We start from the raw sequence: 17,475 nt of genomic DNA, 5'->3' as shown, positions 1-17,475 counted from the left end.
TAGACTATGCTTTAGGGATGCCAGGAGATATAGGCCAGGAAAGGTGCATCTTATAATTCTAAGTCTAGATATTCTCAAAAGCAGTCCTTTCATCCTGTCAAGCCCGCTTCTTCCCAGCCTGCCCATCCTCAGGCCTCTCGTCCGAGCCAATGACGGGATGTTGGCTCCTTCCGTTGGTCATATGGGAGAAGCTGTCCTCCTTCCTGGCGGAATAGGCCAACATAATGTCAGATCAATGGGTCCTCGACATTATTCGCTTAGGTTACAAGTTGGAATTCTGTCCTGTCGTAGATTCTTTCTTGGAGTCCCGTGTTCAGGGGACAAAATGGAGGCATTAAGAAGTTCACTCCAGGGGTTGTTAGAGCTGGGGGCAGTGGTCCCGGTGCCTCTGGAGCAAAGAGGCCTGGTCGCTATACCATTTATTTTGTGGTTCCCAAGAAAGGAGGGTCGGTCAGATCCGTGCTAGACCTCAAGAGAGTAAACCAGTTTCTCAATGTCAGACATTTACAAATGGAAACAGTGAGGTCAATCATTTCAGCCGTTCAGCCAGGGGAGTTTCTCACAGCATTGGACCTCAAGAAGGCTTACCTCCATATTCCCATTTGGCCTCCTCATCACCGGTTTCTTCGCTTTGCAATTCTAGGGCAGCATTTTCAGTTTCGGGCAATGCCCTTCAGCTTGGCCACAGCACCCCGCACGTTTTCTAATGTGATGATGGTAGTGCAGCCTTTCTTCACAGGGAGGGCATTTAGGTTCATCCATATTTAGATGACTGGTTGATTCTGGCTTCATTCAATCAGGAAAGCTTAAGGGTCACGGAGAGAGTGATTTCGGTTTTGCAGTCCCTAGGTTGGGTGATAAATTTTCCAAAGAGTTCCTTGGTTCCGTCGCAGGTGTTGGAACATCTGGGTATCCTCTTCAACACAGTTCAGGGCAAAGTCTTTTTGCCTCGAGCCAGGGATGAGAAATTGCAGGCCCAGATCTGACTTCGGTTACAGGATCCCCGACTGCGAGTTCGGGATTATGTTCAAGTCTTAGGTTCCATGGTAGCAACTTGGGCTCAATTCCATTTAAGGTCATTATAGCAGTCCATCCTGTCCAGGTGATCTCCGATGTCTCAGGATTACGAGAGCAGACTAGGCTGGAGCTATTCAGCCTCGGGCGCTATGCATTGGTGACTACAGGAGGAAATCCTGTTCAAAGGCATGCTGCTGACATCTCCGGACTGGATAGTGGTTACAACGGATACTAGCCTCACCGGATGGGGGCTCGGTGTCTCCAGTCCTCAGCACAGGGCAGTTGGAGCCAGGAGGAGGAGGCTCACTGGTCGATCAATCTTCTGGAGCTGAGGGCGATCAGGCTGGCTCTGAAGGAGTTTCAGCCACTGATTCAGGGCAAACCAACCAGAGTCCTGTCAGACAGTGTAACGGCAGTTGCCTATATTAAAAGACAGGGGGGGGGGGGCACGAGGCACAGGCTGTTGGCTAGAGGCAAATATTCTTCTTCTTTGGGCAGAGAAGTTTCTTCCGCTGCTTGTCAGCGGCGCATATTGCGGGCAAGGACAACATTCAGGCAGACTTCCTCAGCAGGAATTGGTTAGATCCAGAGGAATGGGAGCTGTCTCGACATGCATTCCAGCTCCTTGTTTCCAAGCAGGGACTCCCAGAGATAGATCTTATGGCCTTAGGCTGCAATGCCAAATTCCCCAGGTTTTTCAGCAGGTGCAGAGAACGGAGTTCGGAAGGGATAGATGCTTTGGTTCTTCCATGGCCTCCGCATAGTCTGCTGTATGCATTTCCTCCCTGGTTGTTGATAGGCTGGGTATTGGATCAGATTGCGCACTTACCAGGATCAGTGGTGTTCGTTGCCCCGGTTTGGCCGCGTTGTCCCTGGTATGCAGATATGATGAAGCTGTCACAGGGCCCTCCTCTTCAGTTCCCGGTGACTTACTCACACAAGGACCAGTGCAGATAGAACATCCCTCCCACTTTGGTCTTACGGCCTGGCGATTGAAAGGCCAAGGCTAAAGTGGAAGGGTATTCTGAGCAGGTTTATTTCTACTCTGCTGCAGGCGAAGAAAAAGTCTACTTCTATGGCTTATGCTAGGGTCTGATGAGTGTTTGACTCTTGGTGTGGTAGAATGGGGATTTCGCCTTTTCAGGCTTCCTTGTCTCATATTCTCTCTTTTTTGCAAGAAGGGGTTTCCAAAGGATTATCGTGCAATTCCCATCTAGTGCAAGTGGCGGCTATCGCCTGTTACAGAAGTGTCTAATACTTCTCTAGGGTCTCAGCCAGATGTCGTGAGGTTTCTTAAGGGGGTAAACCAGATTAGGTTGCTGCTGCAGAAACCATGTCCAGATTGGAGATTGGAGTTCTTGGGGGGTCCTTTCGAACCTTTGAGTACAGCGACGATTGAAGCTGATTTTTCTGGTGGCTATAGCCTCGGCAAGGCGGATGTCAGAGTTGCAACGTTCTTGCGTTTTTCGGAATCAGGGGTTTTGATTCGGACAGTTCCTTCTTTTCTGTCTAAGGTAGTTTCACCTTTTCACGTCAATCAATCTCCCTTCTGGCTTTTAGGGAAGAAGAGTGGGGGGGGGTCGGGATTTCAGTCTTTACATTTGTTGGATGTGCGTAGAATTCTCTTGCACTGTCTTCAGGTTACTAATGACTTTCGGAAGTCAGATCATTTCTTTGTTCTATTTTCAGGACCTAGGAAAGGCCTGGTGGCCTCAAAAGCTTCAGTAGCTTGGTGGATCCAAGAGGCTATTGTTTCTACTTATTTGGTAGCAGGCAAAAGGCTGCCGGAAGCCCTCCATGTACACTCGACCAGGGCACTGGCTACGTCCTGGGCTGAGTTCAGAGGTTTTTCTCTAGAGGAAATTTGCAGGGCAGCCACTTGGTCCTCCTCTAGCTCTTTCTCTAGACATTACCACTTGGATGTGGCTGAATGATCAGAGGCATCTTTCGGGGCTTCTGTCATTGCAGAGGCTGCATCTTAGTCCCACCTAGTATGAATTGGCTTTGCTACATCCCACTGGTCTCTGGATTCATCTGCTGCTGGCACTAAGGAGTGTAAAATTATGTCTTACCTGTTAATTTTCTTTCCTTTAGACATAGCAGATGAATCCAGAGCCCCACCCGGGCTAGATTCTGCGGTCACTCCCCTGGCGGGGAGGGGTGAGTACTGGGGGTGGTGGTAATTTGGCTATTGTTTGTTGGTCTGATTTTCATATGGGAAAGTTTTCTTGAGCTGCAGCTGCATTGTCCTGGATGCTTAGGCAAGAGCACTACTGATTGGCAAGAGGGAGTTCCATCCAGATATACTCCTCCTGGTAGGTATGTGCTATCCCACTGATCTCTGGATTCATTTGCTGTGTCTAAAAGAAAGAAAATTAACAGGTACGACATAATTTTACATTATGTAGTGTAATACCTTTGTCGTTTCAAGGCACAATTGTACCTAGAATTCATGTGCAATTCTGGAATTAGAAAAGGTACAGAGTAGGAGACCAAAATAATAAAGGGGTTTGCTAAGAAGGTTATGGCTCTTCAGCAAGGAGAAGAGACAGTGGAGGGGAGACATGATACAGATCTATAAATTCATGACTGATTCAGACACTTTGCCCCATGTCTTTCTCATATAGAATAACATAACATAGTGCTTATAGGCCGTGTTACCAAAATGTTCTACGCGGTTTACAAAAGATTATAAACATTAAACATAATTGTATATTCAAACGAGTCAGCTAGTCAGGTATTTGAAGAAAAGATAGGTTTATAACTTTTCTAAAATGTCTGTAAGAAACAGCTGTAAGCAACAATGATCGAAATTCTTTTTCATGAGAAGCTGGCTGAGATGCTAAAGAGTGATTTAGGTATTTCTTGCTTTTACAGCCTTTTACAGAAGGGAAATTAAATAGAGCATGGGTTTTTCTATTGTATTTGTGTGTAGCTATGGAAAAACTGTTAGCCAGATAAGTAGGGGCTGCACCATATAAAACCTTGTAACAAAAACAGCCCAGCTTGAACAGTACCCGAGCTTCCACAGGTGTAAGACTGACTTTCCAGTATTGGTTAAATGCCCTTGACATAGGCAATTATACTGTTTGGATTTTTTTTTTTGCCTTTTCCACCTTTTTATCAAATTTTTATTGTCATTTTTGGTGAATAAAACTTTTTAAGAAAGGGCTACTACTATTTTCTTTGTCCACTACTTTTTGTCTGTGGGGTAGTAGTTACCACAACAGAGGTTATCAGGTGTCGTCTAGTAGAAATTTATTCCCCCTCCCTCTTTTATCAAGCTGCACTGCCAAGCAGTGCGAATTAAATGCCAATCCGCCCAAAGGAACAGAATGGGTGGCTTGGCATTTAGCTCGCACTGCTTGGCAGCACAGCTTGATAAAAGAGGGAGTTAGTTTGCATCAACTGGAGACAATTAGAAATTTATTTGAGGTTTTATCTGTACAAATTGAGGAATCCTTTCTCTAAGCTGCAGTAAAAAATGACATTAGTGTGCCCTTACATGGGTCTTTCCTGCACACTAAGGCCATTTTATTCACATCTGTAAAATGGCATATTTTCTATTTTTTGTATTAATGGCCATTTTTATAAATTACTGTGTAAGCACTTACTGACACTCATTTTGTAGGTGGTAAGGGCTCACACAATATCCCTGTACTAACAGCCTGTGGTAATATAGATACACTAACTGGTTAGCACAGTAAAATCCACTCTCTGCCCATGATATACCCTCCTCAAACAATTTTGAAATTTTTTAGCATGCTGTCAGTACGCACACATTTTGATGTTACCTCAGGATGCTATGTCCTGTAGTACTCCAATTTTTAGTTGTGTTAGGTGCTAATTAGCACCTAATGCAGTTTAATAAAAGGGTCCCTGAGAGATTTAATTCATGAAAGAGAAAAAAAATTGGCTGCATTTTTAATAAAGCATTGATTGACAATTTCTATCTAAAGATTTACTTGTCAATATTCATTCCTTGGCAGTCAGCATTTAATGCTGACTGCTGTGGACAAAATTAACTCAGATATTCAATGTCGGTCCATGTTTGGGTACTGGCATTGAATATCTGAGGCCAATTTGTTATCCTATTTCTCACATTCAAAATGCAAACCAACCATTCTCCCACATTTATGGATAAACTTTTTGATTCCATATGTAACCTCAAGAATGCTCAGATCATCACAACAATATCTTCTTGCAATTCCCTCTGTTAGACAGTTATTCTATGACACAACCTGCAAAACAATTTTTTCAGTGGTAGCACCTTCACTTTGGAATTCTCTCCCAATTACTTTGGAGGCAGGGAACCAACTCTAATATATTTAAGTCTAACCTCAAAACCTTCCTCTTTAAAGATACGTAAGAGGTGTAGATCCAGAGTTTAATCTTATCTAACCCATGTGTCCTTATGTTTTATCCTCCCACCTTCTATTTTTTTATTTTTTTTATTTTAGGCAATGTAATCCCACACTCTTCCCTTTTATGTTTCATGCAGGTCTCCATTTTAAATATTTTAATCATGTATGTCTAGTCCCTTTGTAATTTTCTTTAATTTTTAAAATTGTATTATATAAACTGCTTAGGAAGGTCAAGCGGTATATCAAAACTTAATAAAACTTGAAACTTGCTAACCTCTGGGTCTTATCCGAGTCCCAGCCAATACTCATTCAGAACACACATAAGACAGACACTTATAAAATCATAAGTGTCTGAGGCTTGGCAGTTGAGGACAGAGCTTGCAGGGATGGGGCAGGGACAGGGACAGAACTCATGGGGATGGGATTGGGATAGAGATAGATCCCAAGCGGAGGGGACAAATTTGTCCCTGTGTCATTCTCTAAGTAATAGTATCTGCATAAAATACTAACAATCATCAATATTTTGTATCATATAGAACCCATAATTAAAACAGAAGAACCTTTGATAGACATATTAGTGACCTTTATGCAGGAATTACCTGTACCATGGCAGACCAGCTACACGAGCTAAAATAAAACCAAATGAGAAACCAGCAGCTGGAAACAATGTTCCAATAATCCATAATTCTGTGGCAATAAGCCAGGAGCCTTTGTACAGTATTCCTCCAACTGTAGCTATAAGCACAATAAGAATTGCTCCAGCTATTGAACCAATCTGTTAAAGGTGGAAAAAGAAGAGAAACATTTACAAAAGTTGGGCTTTAGAAAAATATAATACTAAATTAAATGAATTCTTTCTTTCTTTTAATTCTTATACATCACCTGCAGGCCCAAAAGTCTTGTTAGTGCAGTAAGCACAAACATGTGCTTATCACAGGTTAAAAAGGCAAGTATCAAGGGATACAATTCAGATATCTCATGATAGGATCAGTGCATATCAATCCACTATAAGAAATTTTTTTTTAGTACATGTCTGGAAACAAAGAGTAGGCATGCCCTGCGCTAATTTGTTAGCACATGGCTATTGTTGCGCACTAACTGATTAAAGTGGGAGCTCCTACTGCTTACAAATAGGTGGTGATAAAGGTTCACATACTATCGTGCTAATGGCCACATACTAATTGGAAAATTAGCACATGGCCATTCATAGGAAAAAGAAATTGCAGCCATTTTACAACAATGACAAAAATTGCCTCAGCGTGTGGGAAACCCACATGCTAATAGCTCAGACCACTTTTTAGTGCAGTTTAGTCAAAGGTCTCCTTTCTTAGACCATGAGCTCTTTAGGGACAGAAAAATACCTAGCACTTTTTATTTATTTGGTTTTATATCCCATCCTCCCAGAAATGCTCAGAATGGGTTACAAGTTTACATACATAACAAAAAGTGTATTTATACAAAGTGATGACAAACAAGGTGTGACAAAGATAACTAAACATAATTAAAGCATGGTAAGACAAAATATGATATGGTGAGACATAGCATGGTGAGCATAAAATGGCAAAACATAGCATGGCAAACATAGTATTACAAGCATGGTTATCCTAGTATGACACAGCAGTATGACATGTAGCATGATAAAACCTATCACGGTAAACATGGAATGGCAAACATTGTGTAGCAGATGTAGCATGAGAAATCGTAGCATGGTAAACCTAGTATGGCAAAAATAGTATATAGTATAATAAAGTGTGAAAGAAATGGTGATAGTATGACAAAATGTGGCAAAACATAGCATGGTTAGAAATTTGGGTTGGTACACGCTCATAGAAGGTCAAGGGAAGAAAGTGAGATTTTATTGCCTTCCTGAAGTTCAGTAGACCTCCTAATGATCATGAGTGGGTAGGTAGTGTTAGTAAGATCTTTTCTGGGAGGTCTCAAGGTGGAGGGTGTGTCCTGAGGGTGTATGTAATCAGTTTTCTTCTTAGGAGCGAAGCAGTCGATTCGGGTATAGAGTGGAAGTTTGGAGGCCATATAGGCCAATAACATGTCGTGGAAGAGTTTTTAGGCCATTACTAGGCCTTTGAATATACATCATTTGTTAATCGGCAGCCAGTAGACAGCATGCAGCATTGGGGTGATTGGGTCTCGAATGTGAAGAGTCTTTAGGAGTCGGATGGCGGCATTTTGTACTCATTGAAATGGATGGATTTTTTTTGTAGTGAGCCCATTTAGGAGTATGTTGCATTAGTCCATATGGGAGAGAATGAAGGCATGGAGTAGTTGAGCAAAGTCTGGTTCTGAGAAGTGTTGTCCGATTTTCTGTAGCTGCAGATACTACTTGGGAGATATGGTCAAAGAGCAAAAGGTCATAAGAACATAAGTAGTGCCTCTGCTGGGTCAGACCACAGGTCCGTCACGCCCAGCAGTCCGTTCCCGCGGCGGCCCAACAGGTCATGACCTGTCTGAATCACCCCTTGGTTTCTCATCGAAGTCCTATCTTCCCATCCAATTCTTGACCCTTTGTCCCCGCACCAGTGGCGTACCAAGGGGTGGGCGGGGGCGGTACGCCCCGGGTGCCAGCCCTAAGGGGGTGCTCCCGGCCTTGCCGTTCAGTCCCCCCCCACCCCCGAAGGACCGCTCGCCCCACTGACCTTCCTGCACCGCCTGTGAAGCAGCCCGCAGCAGGATCGCGAAGTCAGCGTCAGCGATCCCTGCGCTGCTTAGGCGCTGCTTCCTGCGCCGTGATCCCGCCCCTCCTCTGATGTCAGAGGAGGGGCGGGACCGTGGCGCAGGAAGCAGCACAGGGATCGCTGACGCTGACTTCACGATCCTGCTGCGGCTGCTTCATAGGTGGTGCGGGGAGGCCAGGGGGGTGAGCGGTCCTTCGGGGTGGGTCGGGGCATCAGGCCTTCAGGGTGGGGCGGGCGGGCAGGCAGGCAGGCTTTCAAGGGGGAGGGGGTGACAGGCAGGCAGGCCTTCAAGGGGGGGACAGGCCTTGGGGGGGGGTGCAGACCTTCAAGGGGTGCAGGCCTTCAAGGGGGGGAAGGCAGGCCTTCAGGGGGGGTGCAGGCCTTCGGGGGGGGTGTAGGCCTTTGGGGGGTGCAGACCTTCAAGGGGGTGCAGACCTTCAAGGGGTGCAGGCCTTCAAGGGGGGGAAGGCAGGCCTTCAGGGGGGGTGCAGGCCTTCGGGGGGGTGTAGGCCTTTGGGGGGTGCAGACCTTCAAGGGGGTGCAGGCCTTCAAGGGGGGGGACAGGCCTTCAAGGGGGGAAAGGCAGGCAGGCCTTCAAGGGGGGGACAGGCCTTCGGGGGGGGGGGGTGCAGACCTTCAAGGGAGTGCAGGCCTTCAAGGGGGGGTGCAGGCCTTCAAGGGGGGGTGCAGGCCTTCAAGGGGGAGACAGGCCTTCAAGGGGGGAAAGGCAGGCAGGCAGGCCTTCAAGGGGGGACAGGCCTACAAGGGGGGGGAGAAGCTACAAGGGGGTGGGACAGGCCTTCAAGTGAGGGACAGGCCTTCGGGGGGGGTGCAGGCCTTCGGGGGGTGCAGACCTTAAAAGGGGGGACAGGCAGGCAGGCCTTCAAGGGGGGGACAGGCCTACAAGGGGATGGGACAGGCCTTCAAGGGGGGTGCAGGCCTTCAAGGGGGGACAGGCAGACCTTTAAGGGGGGACAGGCCTTTGGGGGGGACCATGATTTAGAAGTACACGGAGGGAAGGGGGTGTTCAAAGAGACGTGCATATGCCAAACTTTGGGGGGGGGAAGAAATAATGGGTCTGAAAATAGAGGAGAGGGAGAGAGATGATGGACCATGGGATTTAGGGAGGGAAGGAACAGAAAGGGAGAGAAATTGGACACAAGGGATGGTGTGGAGGAGGGATAGAGATACTGGATAGGAGGGTAATTAGGAAAAGAAAGGGAGAGATGGTGGACTCTGGGGTGGTGGGGAAGGAGGGAGAGATGCCGGATGAAAGGGTATTTAAGAAAAGGTGGATCTGTGGAGGGAGATGAAAAAAAGGAAAGATACCAGACTTCCTGGGAAGGGAAGGGAAATGGAAAGGGAGGACAGAGTTGGCAGATGGATGGTTAGCATGCAGAAAGAAGGAGACCCTGGCAAGCAAGTTATCAGAAGAAAACCAGAGCCTTGGACCAACAAGATTTGAAATATAACCAGACAACAAAAGGTTGAAAAATTAATTTTATTTTCTGTTTTGTGATTATAATATGTCAGATTTGAAATGTGTATCCTGCCAGAGCTGGTGTTGGACTGCAAACGTGAGCTAGGATTTAACAGAGAGAGGAAAAGTCCTTTTTGTTTCTTTATTTTATTTACACCACAGCGTCAGTGTGGTTAGGAGAAGCCAAAGGGGGTGAAAAAGCTATAAAACCCACCAGGAGTTTTGAAAAAAATCACCCAACTGGGCAGGAAAATCGAATTGAAAAACCAATTCAATAAGCCAGGGGTGTCCAATGTCAGTCCTCGAGGGCCGCAATATAGTGGGGTTTTCAGGATTTCCCCAATGAATATGCATGAGATCTGTGTGCATGCACTGCTTTCAATGCATATTCATTGGGGAAATCCTGAAAACCCGACTGGATTGCGGCCCTCAAGGACCGGCATTGGACACCCCTGCAATAGGCTGAATCGAATCAAAAATTTTTTTCCTGAATCTGGCAGCATTAGTTTGCGCTACTGTCTTAGACTTTAGGACCTGGGATTGGGGATAGATGGCATCCTCAGTACTTTATAATGCAAGTGAAACGAGGATTTGGTCAGACTTTTGAAGGGTCTGCAGAAAAAAAATATTGTATAGGCCGGGGACATGAGACAGCAGGAAATGGGAACTTTTCTTCCTTCTATTTTTGTGAATGGAAAGGCTGAGGATGTCAGAGAGTTCAGTTAAAATATGTGCTTTATAAGAAAATATAATAATGTGTTTTATAAAGTTTATAGCATAGCTGGCCTACCCAGTGAGGTGTTCCTAGTGGTGATGGTGGCAGCGTGTCAATGTGTTGAGAGGAAGAGGTGGTCTGGGAAATTCTGCTGAGCAAACTCCGGGCCCATTTCCACCCCCCCAGTTAGTCCACTCCACTCAACTGGTTCACACACTGAGTGGGTCTTTGGGTGTTGTTTTGGGATCTCTTCCAGTGGTTTATCTCCTTCTGGTCCAAGGAAGGAAACTTTGTTATCCTTAGCATTGACCTACAGAATATGTTTGTAACAGCGCTGCTTGTGTGGCATTAGGCTATGTAGTGATCGAAAGAAAAAAACACCTTTGCACATTTTTGCACTATATGGTGGGTGTATGAGGAGATTCACATTTCCTGCACAGCTAAGTCCATGTGAAGTTACCTTGTGCTGTATTTGACATCTAGCAAGGTCTCTGTTTGAAAGGAAAGATCTAAACTTAAAAATGAAGTGGCCAGAAGTTATGGTAAAAGCAGATAGTGTAGCTGGTTTTAAGAAAGATTTGGACAAATTCCTGGAGGAAAAGTCCATAATCTGTTATTAAGACATAGGGGAAGTGTCTGCTTGCCCAGGATCGGTAGCATGGAATGTTGCTACTCTTTGGGTTTTGACCAGGTATTAGTGTCCTGGATTGGCTACCATGAGAATGGGCTACTGGGCATGATGGACCATTGGTCTGACCCAGTTAGGCTATTCTTATGTTATATTCTCATCTGTAGGGGCCTTTGTTTTCACTTCTTATTTTAATGTATTTTTTTTCTGGGAACTTATCAGTGTTTTTTATAATGGGAACAAAAATGGAAGAGAATTAATGTGTGTGGGATGAGGGGGTAACTAATTTCTTCAGCTAAATAATTCAATCCACTTCAAACAGATATAGGAGAACTCACGCACCATTCACACACCCTCCAACCAAAAACGTCAAAAGAAAAAAACTGTTCGACAACCTCCTAGCCATTCGAGCTGCAACACTCGACCCCCAACTCTACAATCAATTGACATCGACCACAGACTGCAAAACCTTCAAAAAGAAATAAAAACCCTTCTATTCAAAAAACACATAAAACCGAACTAACACAATCAGAACTGTCCCAAGCATCACCTGCAACTACTCCATATGTACTTCTGATGTCATGACAATTCAGACATAATTTATGTTATGTTATGTTATGTTTGGAATATAAGAAAATTTTCACTGCCTGTTTCTATTCTGACCATTTATTCTGTTTCATGGTCATTACAAAAAATATTTTTTACATAGGGGGGGGTGTCAAAAAATGATGGGCCCCGGGTGCCACATACCCTAGGTACGCCACTGCCCCGCACCCCTTTCAGTACCCTATGATCCCTTTGTCCCTCAGGAATCCGTCCAATCCCTGTTTGAATCCCTGTACTGTATTCTGCCTGATCACTTCCTCCGGGAGCGCATTCCATGTGTCCACGACCCTTTGGGTGAAGAAAAACTTCCTTGCATTTGTCTTGAACCTATCCCCCTTCAGTTTCTCCGAGTGCCCCCTCGTACCCGTTGTCCCTCTCAGTCTGAAGAACCTGTCCCTATCCACCCTCTCTATGCCTCTCAGGATTTTGAAGGTCTCTATCATATCTCCCCTGAGCCTCCTCTTTTCCAGAGAGAAGAGACCCAGCTTATCCAGCCTCTCGGCGTATGGGCAGTTTTCCAGCCCTCTTACCAGCTTCGTTGCTCTCCTTTGGACTCTCTTAAGTACCGCCATGTCCTTCTTGAGGTGCGGCGACCAATACTGAACGCAGTATTCCAGATGCGGGCGCACCATTGCCCGATATAGTGGCATGATGACTTCCCGCGTCCTGGTTGTGATACCCTTCTTTATGATGCCCACTATCTTTATGATGTCACTATCAAGGATCACCCCTAGGCTGTGTACATTGTCGTAAGGACATAAGAATTGCCACTTCTGGGTCAGACCAGTGGTCCATTGTGACCATAAGTCCACTCACGTGGCAGCCTTTAAGTCAAAGACCAGTGCCCTAATTGAGTCTAGCCTTACCTGTGTACGTTCTGATTCAGTAGGAACTTGTCTAATCTTGTCTTGAATTCCTGAAGGGTGCTTTCCCCTATAACAGCCTTTGGAAGAGCGTTCCAGATTTCTACCACTCTCTGGGTGAAGAACTTCCTTACGTTTGTACAGAATCAGTGGCGTACCAAGGGGGGGGGGGCGGTCCACCCTGGGTTCTGCCTCAGGAGGGGGTGCACAGCCGGCCCGGTCCCTATCATGCTCCCACCCTCCCAGCGAGAGCAGCAAATCTTCCTCCAGTAGCGTTGGCTGCTTCACGGCTTTCTCCTCCCTCTGCCGCATCACTGATGACGTCATCAGTGATGCTTCACCGGCAGGAGAAAGCCGCGAAGCAGCCAATGCTACTGGAGGAAGATTTGCTGCTCTCTCTGGGAGGGTCGGAAAGGTTCACTTGGGGGTTAGAGATAGGAGGGTCAGCGGGGGTTCGGCTGGGAGGGGGGAGAAGCGATCTGCCTCAGTGCTCCAAGGCCTGGCGCCTTTACCTTCTTCGGGCAGCAGCAGCTTTTACAATTCACTGCTGTTGCCGGCTTCAGGCCTTCCTCTCTGCCAGGTCCTGCCTACTTCCTGTTTTCATGAAGACAGGACCCGACAGAGAGGAAGGCCTGAAGCCGGCAACAGCAGTGAATTGTGAATGCTGCTGCTGCCCGATGAAGTTCAGGACACCAGGCCTTGGGTGACAGAAGGAGGAAAGGGAGCAGAGGGGGAGAGAATTGGGGAGAGTGTTGCTGTACTCAACTGGAGGAAATGAAAGAGATGCCAGGGCTTGGAGGGAAGAAGAGACGCCAGGGCATGGAGGGAAGGAGGAAAGTATGCCAGATCAAGGGGAAAGGAAGGAGGAGATGTCAGAGCATGGAGGGGGAGGGAGAGATGGAAGAAAAAGAAAGGAGAGAGATGCCGGGAATCAGGGAAGGGATGATGCCAGACTGTGAGGTGGGAAGGAAAGAAAGGAGAAGAGAGAGATGCCAGAGCATAGGGGAGGGGGTGGTGACAGAGAGAGAAAAATGGAGAGGTGATAGAGTTGAAATCAATCATGTAAAAAGGAGAGAAGGGGCACGGGATAGATAGTTTATGGTAGGAGCATAGAAAGAGGGAAGATGCCATATGGAAGAGAAAGAGAGAGAGGGTTCACACTGGATAGAAAGAGCACAGAGGGCAGTGAATGGAAGGGGCAAGATAGAGGGTGAACAGTAGATGGAAGGGGTAGAGAGAGGGAAACAGACACTGAATGGAAGTGTGGGGGAGAGGAAGGACAGCTGCTGAATGGAAGTGTGAGGGAAAGGGAGAGCAGATGCTGGAAGGAAGTGGGGAGGAGAAAGAAAAAAAGGGCACATGTAGGATTGAGGGAAGAGGATAGAGTTAGTTACTGGAAGGGGTGAGGGAAAGAGGTGGCAAGCTATAGGTAGACATAGTGAAAGAGGGAAATTGAGGACTGAATAGTAAAAAAGAATTAAGACAGAGGCAGAAAATAAATTGAGAAGGAAGAACAGGGAAGAACAGGAGGAAGGGAGCGGAGAGAGAGATGCTAGAGCAGGGGGGAAGGAGAGGAGACAGATACCAGACCAATGGGGGTGAAAGTAGAGATGGAAGGGGAGACATACAGTTTCTGGAAGGGGCATAGAAGGAGAGAAGATGCAATATAGGGGCAGAGAGATGGCAGACAGTAGATGGAAGGAAGAGAGTAACAAGAAGATGAGGAAAGCAGAAACCAGAGAAGATAAAGTTAGAACAAAAATTTTCTATTTATTTATTGTTTTAGGAGACATGTGTCACTGTTTCTGTGGTATTGTATTGTATGCAGAGTCCAGCTTCTTGCTGGTTCAACTTAACCTTTGTCTATGTATTTCTTTTTTATCCCCCCCTTTTACAAAACTGTGGAGCATTTTTTAGCACCAGCCGTGGTGATAGCAGCTAAGATGCTCAGAATTCTATGAGCGTCAAAGCTGTTTCCACCATGGCTAAAATCCACACTACAGTTTTGTAAAAGGGGGAGGGGTACGTTTGTGATGACATTCCATACTAGGCAAAGGTGTTTTCTGTGTTCTGTGTGTTCGAAAGACATGGTTTTCTGTTAGGATTGACTGCAGGATTGATCTGTACTACTCTGGTTTATTTAGTTTTACAATGGATGTATTGCTGTTGTACTTCTCACTGCAATATGTAAGATGCTGCCTTTTCCTAGGTACTCATGTGTGACGTGTGGCTTGTTACTAAAAATCATGTTTTTCGTACAGATGGTAGGGGGGTGCCAAAAAATTATGGGCCCCGGTTGTCACACATGCTAGGTATGCCACTGTACGGAATCTATCCCCTTTTAACTTTAGAGCGTGCCCTCTCGTTCTATCACCTTGAAGAGGGTAAACAATCTCTCTTTTTCTACCAAGTCTATTCCCTTCATTATCTTGAATGTTTCGATCATGTCCCTTCTCAGTCTCCTCTTTTCAAGGGAGAATAGGCCCAGTTTCTCTAGCCTTTCACTGTACAGAAACTCCTCCAGTCCCTTAACCATTTTTGTCGCTCTTCTCTGGACCCTTTCGAGTAGTACTATGTCCTTTTTCATGTATGGTGACCAGTGCTGGACGCAGTATTCCAGGTGGGGAGGGGGGGCGCACCATGGCCCGGTATAGCGGCATGTTAACCTTCTCTATCTTTTTGTGATCCCCTTAATCATTTCTAGCATTTTGTTCTTCTTTTTTGCCGCCGCCACCATACATTGCGCAGACAGCTTCATTGACTTGTCTACAAGTACTCACAAGTCTCTTTCCTGGGGGGGGTCTCTTAGAGCAGTGTTCTTCGACCTTTTTACACCTATGGACCGGTGGAAATAAAATAATTATTTAGTGGACCGGCAAACCACTAAGACTGAAATTTTTTTTTAAAAACCATCGCCGCCCTGTCCCCGCAAGCTCGGTCCCACAAACCATCTGATCCCATCCACACAAGCCTCAAATAGTTATGATTTTATAATGAACACATTTTATTAAAGTATAAAAAGAAACAGTATTCTATACAATTGTCATTTTATAAATACAAATAATACAGGGCAAAGATCAACAAAACCCCTGTCTCCCCTCCCCTTCACATATATCCCCTCTACTATCAAGAAAACTGAATAAGCCAAATTATTATAGAATGCTACACAAATATCATGTAACAGAACACACGTAACACATGTAACAGAACACATGTCAACAAAAAAGTGGATCTTTATTGGGTATTTTAAACCGATGTCTATCATCAGTCTGATACAGAGGTTGAAAAGCAGAGGGGACAGGAAGGTGTCCTGTGGTACTCTATATTTTATCGGTTTAGGTTTTGAAAGAATAGATCTTAGTAGGATGCTTTAGGTTCTATGGCTCAGGAATGGCGAATACCACCAGAGTGCTCGATCGTTGATTCCAGTATTTGAGAGTCTGGTGAGGAAGCAGTGGTGATTGATGGTATTGAAGAGGGTACTGAGGTCTAGAACAGCGGTCTCAAACACGTGGCCCGCGGGCTGCATGTGGCTCTCCAGGTTTTATTTGCTGCCCGCGGTCTGGAGGCCATCATTCTCTTTCTTTTGGAGCAGCAGCCGGCTCGTTCGCTCAAAGCCGCGGGTTGGCGGCTCCTTGCGCTATCCACTCCTGCATCGGAAGCCTCTCTGATGTCACAACATCAGAGAGGCTTCAGACGCAGGCACGGATCTCGCAAGGAGCCACCACCCGCGGCTTTGAACGAACGAGCCGGCCAGACACGCTGCTGCTCCAGTGGCGTACCAAGGGGGGGGGGGCGGTCCACTGTTCTCTTCCCTGCAGGGCCGACCAACTCTGGCGGCCCGACGTCAATTCTGACGTCGAGAGGACGTTCTGGCTAGCCAATCGCTGCCTGGCTGCCCAGAATGTCCTTTCCGACGTTAGAATTGACATCGGGCAGCGAGAGTTGGTTGGCCCCGTGCAGAAGAGAAGCAGGGAGATGGCCTGTTCCCGATAGCGGCAGCAGCCTATTCCGCGGCGGCGGTGGCATGGGGGAGGGCAGGAAGGAAGGAAGAAAGAAAGAAAAAAGGTGGGGTGGGGACAGGGAGCCAGAAAAAAAAGCAAAAAATGGGGCATGGAGGAAGGAAGAAAGAAGGAGGGGGGACAGGGAACCAGAAACAAAGCAAAAAATGGGTCACAGAATCAAAGAAAGACAGACAGAGAAAGAAAGAAAAAGTTGGGGGAGGGAATGAGGTTTGGAGGAGAGGAAGCATATAGGAGGCTAAAAGAAGGGAAGAAGTATAGGATGCATAGTCAGAAGAATAAAGTGCAACCAGAGACTGATGAAATTACCAAAGATAGGAAAATGATTTTATTTTAAATTTAGTGATTGAAATGTGCCAGTTTTGAGAAAGAAAAGATATTGAACTTTAAATGTGAGTGCTGCAGAAAAAAATAGAATACTTGGAGGGCCGCAGATAAAATAGTTAATGTCTTATTAAAGAAATGACAATTTTGCATGAGGTAAAACTCTTTATAGTTTATATATCTTTCCTTTTAACTGTTAAAGGAAAGTTTTATAAACTATAAAGAGTTTTACCTCATGCAAAATTGTCATTTCTTTAATAAGACATTAACTATTTTTTTCTGCGGCCCTCCAAGTACCTACAAATCCAAAATGTGGCCCCGCAAAGGGTTTGAGTTTGAGACCACTGGTCTAGAAGGACCAGTAGCCCATCGTTTCCTTTGTCTAGTATGTTCGAGCTGTCATCGATAATGACCACTAAGACTGTTTGTACTATGGAATTTTCTGAACCCAGATTGGTAAGGAGAGATGGAGTTCTGTCTGTTGATAAAGGCCTGGAGTTGCGATAGTACAGTCTTTTCAAGGATCTCATGGGACCAGGAAGCGATGTCAGAGGGATAATGGGAGTGAGGGATGGGAGAGAGCAGGAGGGAAGAGAGACAAAAATTGTGTCTAAGTTCAAGAAAGTGTGGAACAGGCACATGGGATCTCTTAGGAATGAGGAAGAGATAGTGGATACTGTGGATGAGCAGACTGGATGGGCCATTTAGCTTTTATCTGCCTTCATGTTTCTGTGACAGGGTGATGTCAGGTTAGGAGGGAAAA

The 17,475-nt window shown here is 45.9% G+C and overlaps 1 protein-coding gene across 2 annotated transcripts in view; it reads right to left on the bottom strand.

The window, feature by feature from the left end:
* The window catches only part of SLC10A2 (solute carrier family 10 member 2), a 502,525-nt gene that overhangs the window by 44,862 nt on the left and 440,188 nt on the right, over positions 1–17,475 (bottom strand). For both annotated transcript variants that reach the window (XM_033948187.1, XM_033948186.1), the window contains exon 6: positions 5,981–6,156. In XM_033948187.1, the coding sequence (XP_033804078.1) occupies positions 5,981–6,156 (176 nt within the window). The remainder of the gene's footprint in view (positions 1–5,980; positions 6,157–17,475) is intronic.

Source organism: Geotrypetes seraphini, chromosome 6, assembly GCF_902459505.1.
Source record: "Geotrypetes seraphini chromosome 6, aGeoSer1.1, whole genome shotgun sequence".
Taxonomy (NCBI): Eukaryota; Metazoa; Chordata; class Amphibia; order Gymnophiona; family Dermophiidae; genus Geotrypetes; species Geotrypetes seraphini.
Note: the sequence above shows the minus strand (reverse complement) of the source record. Positions and strands in the feature narration are given on the sequence as shown.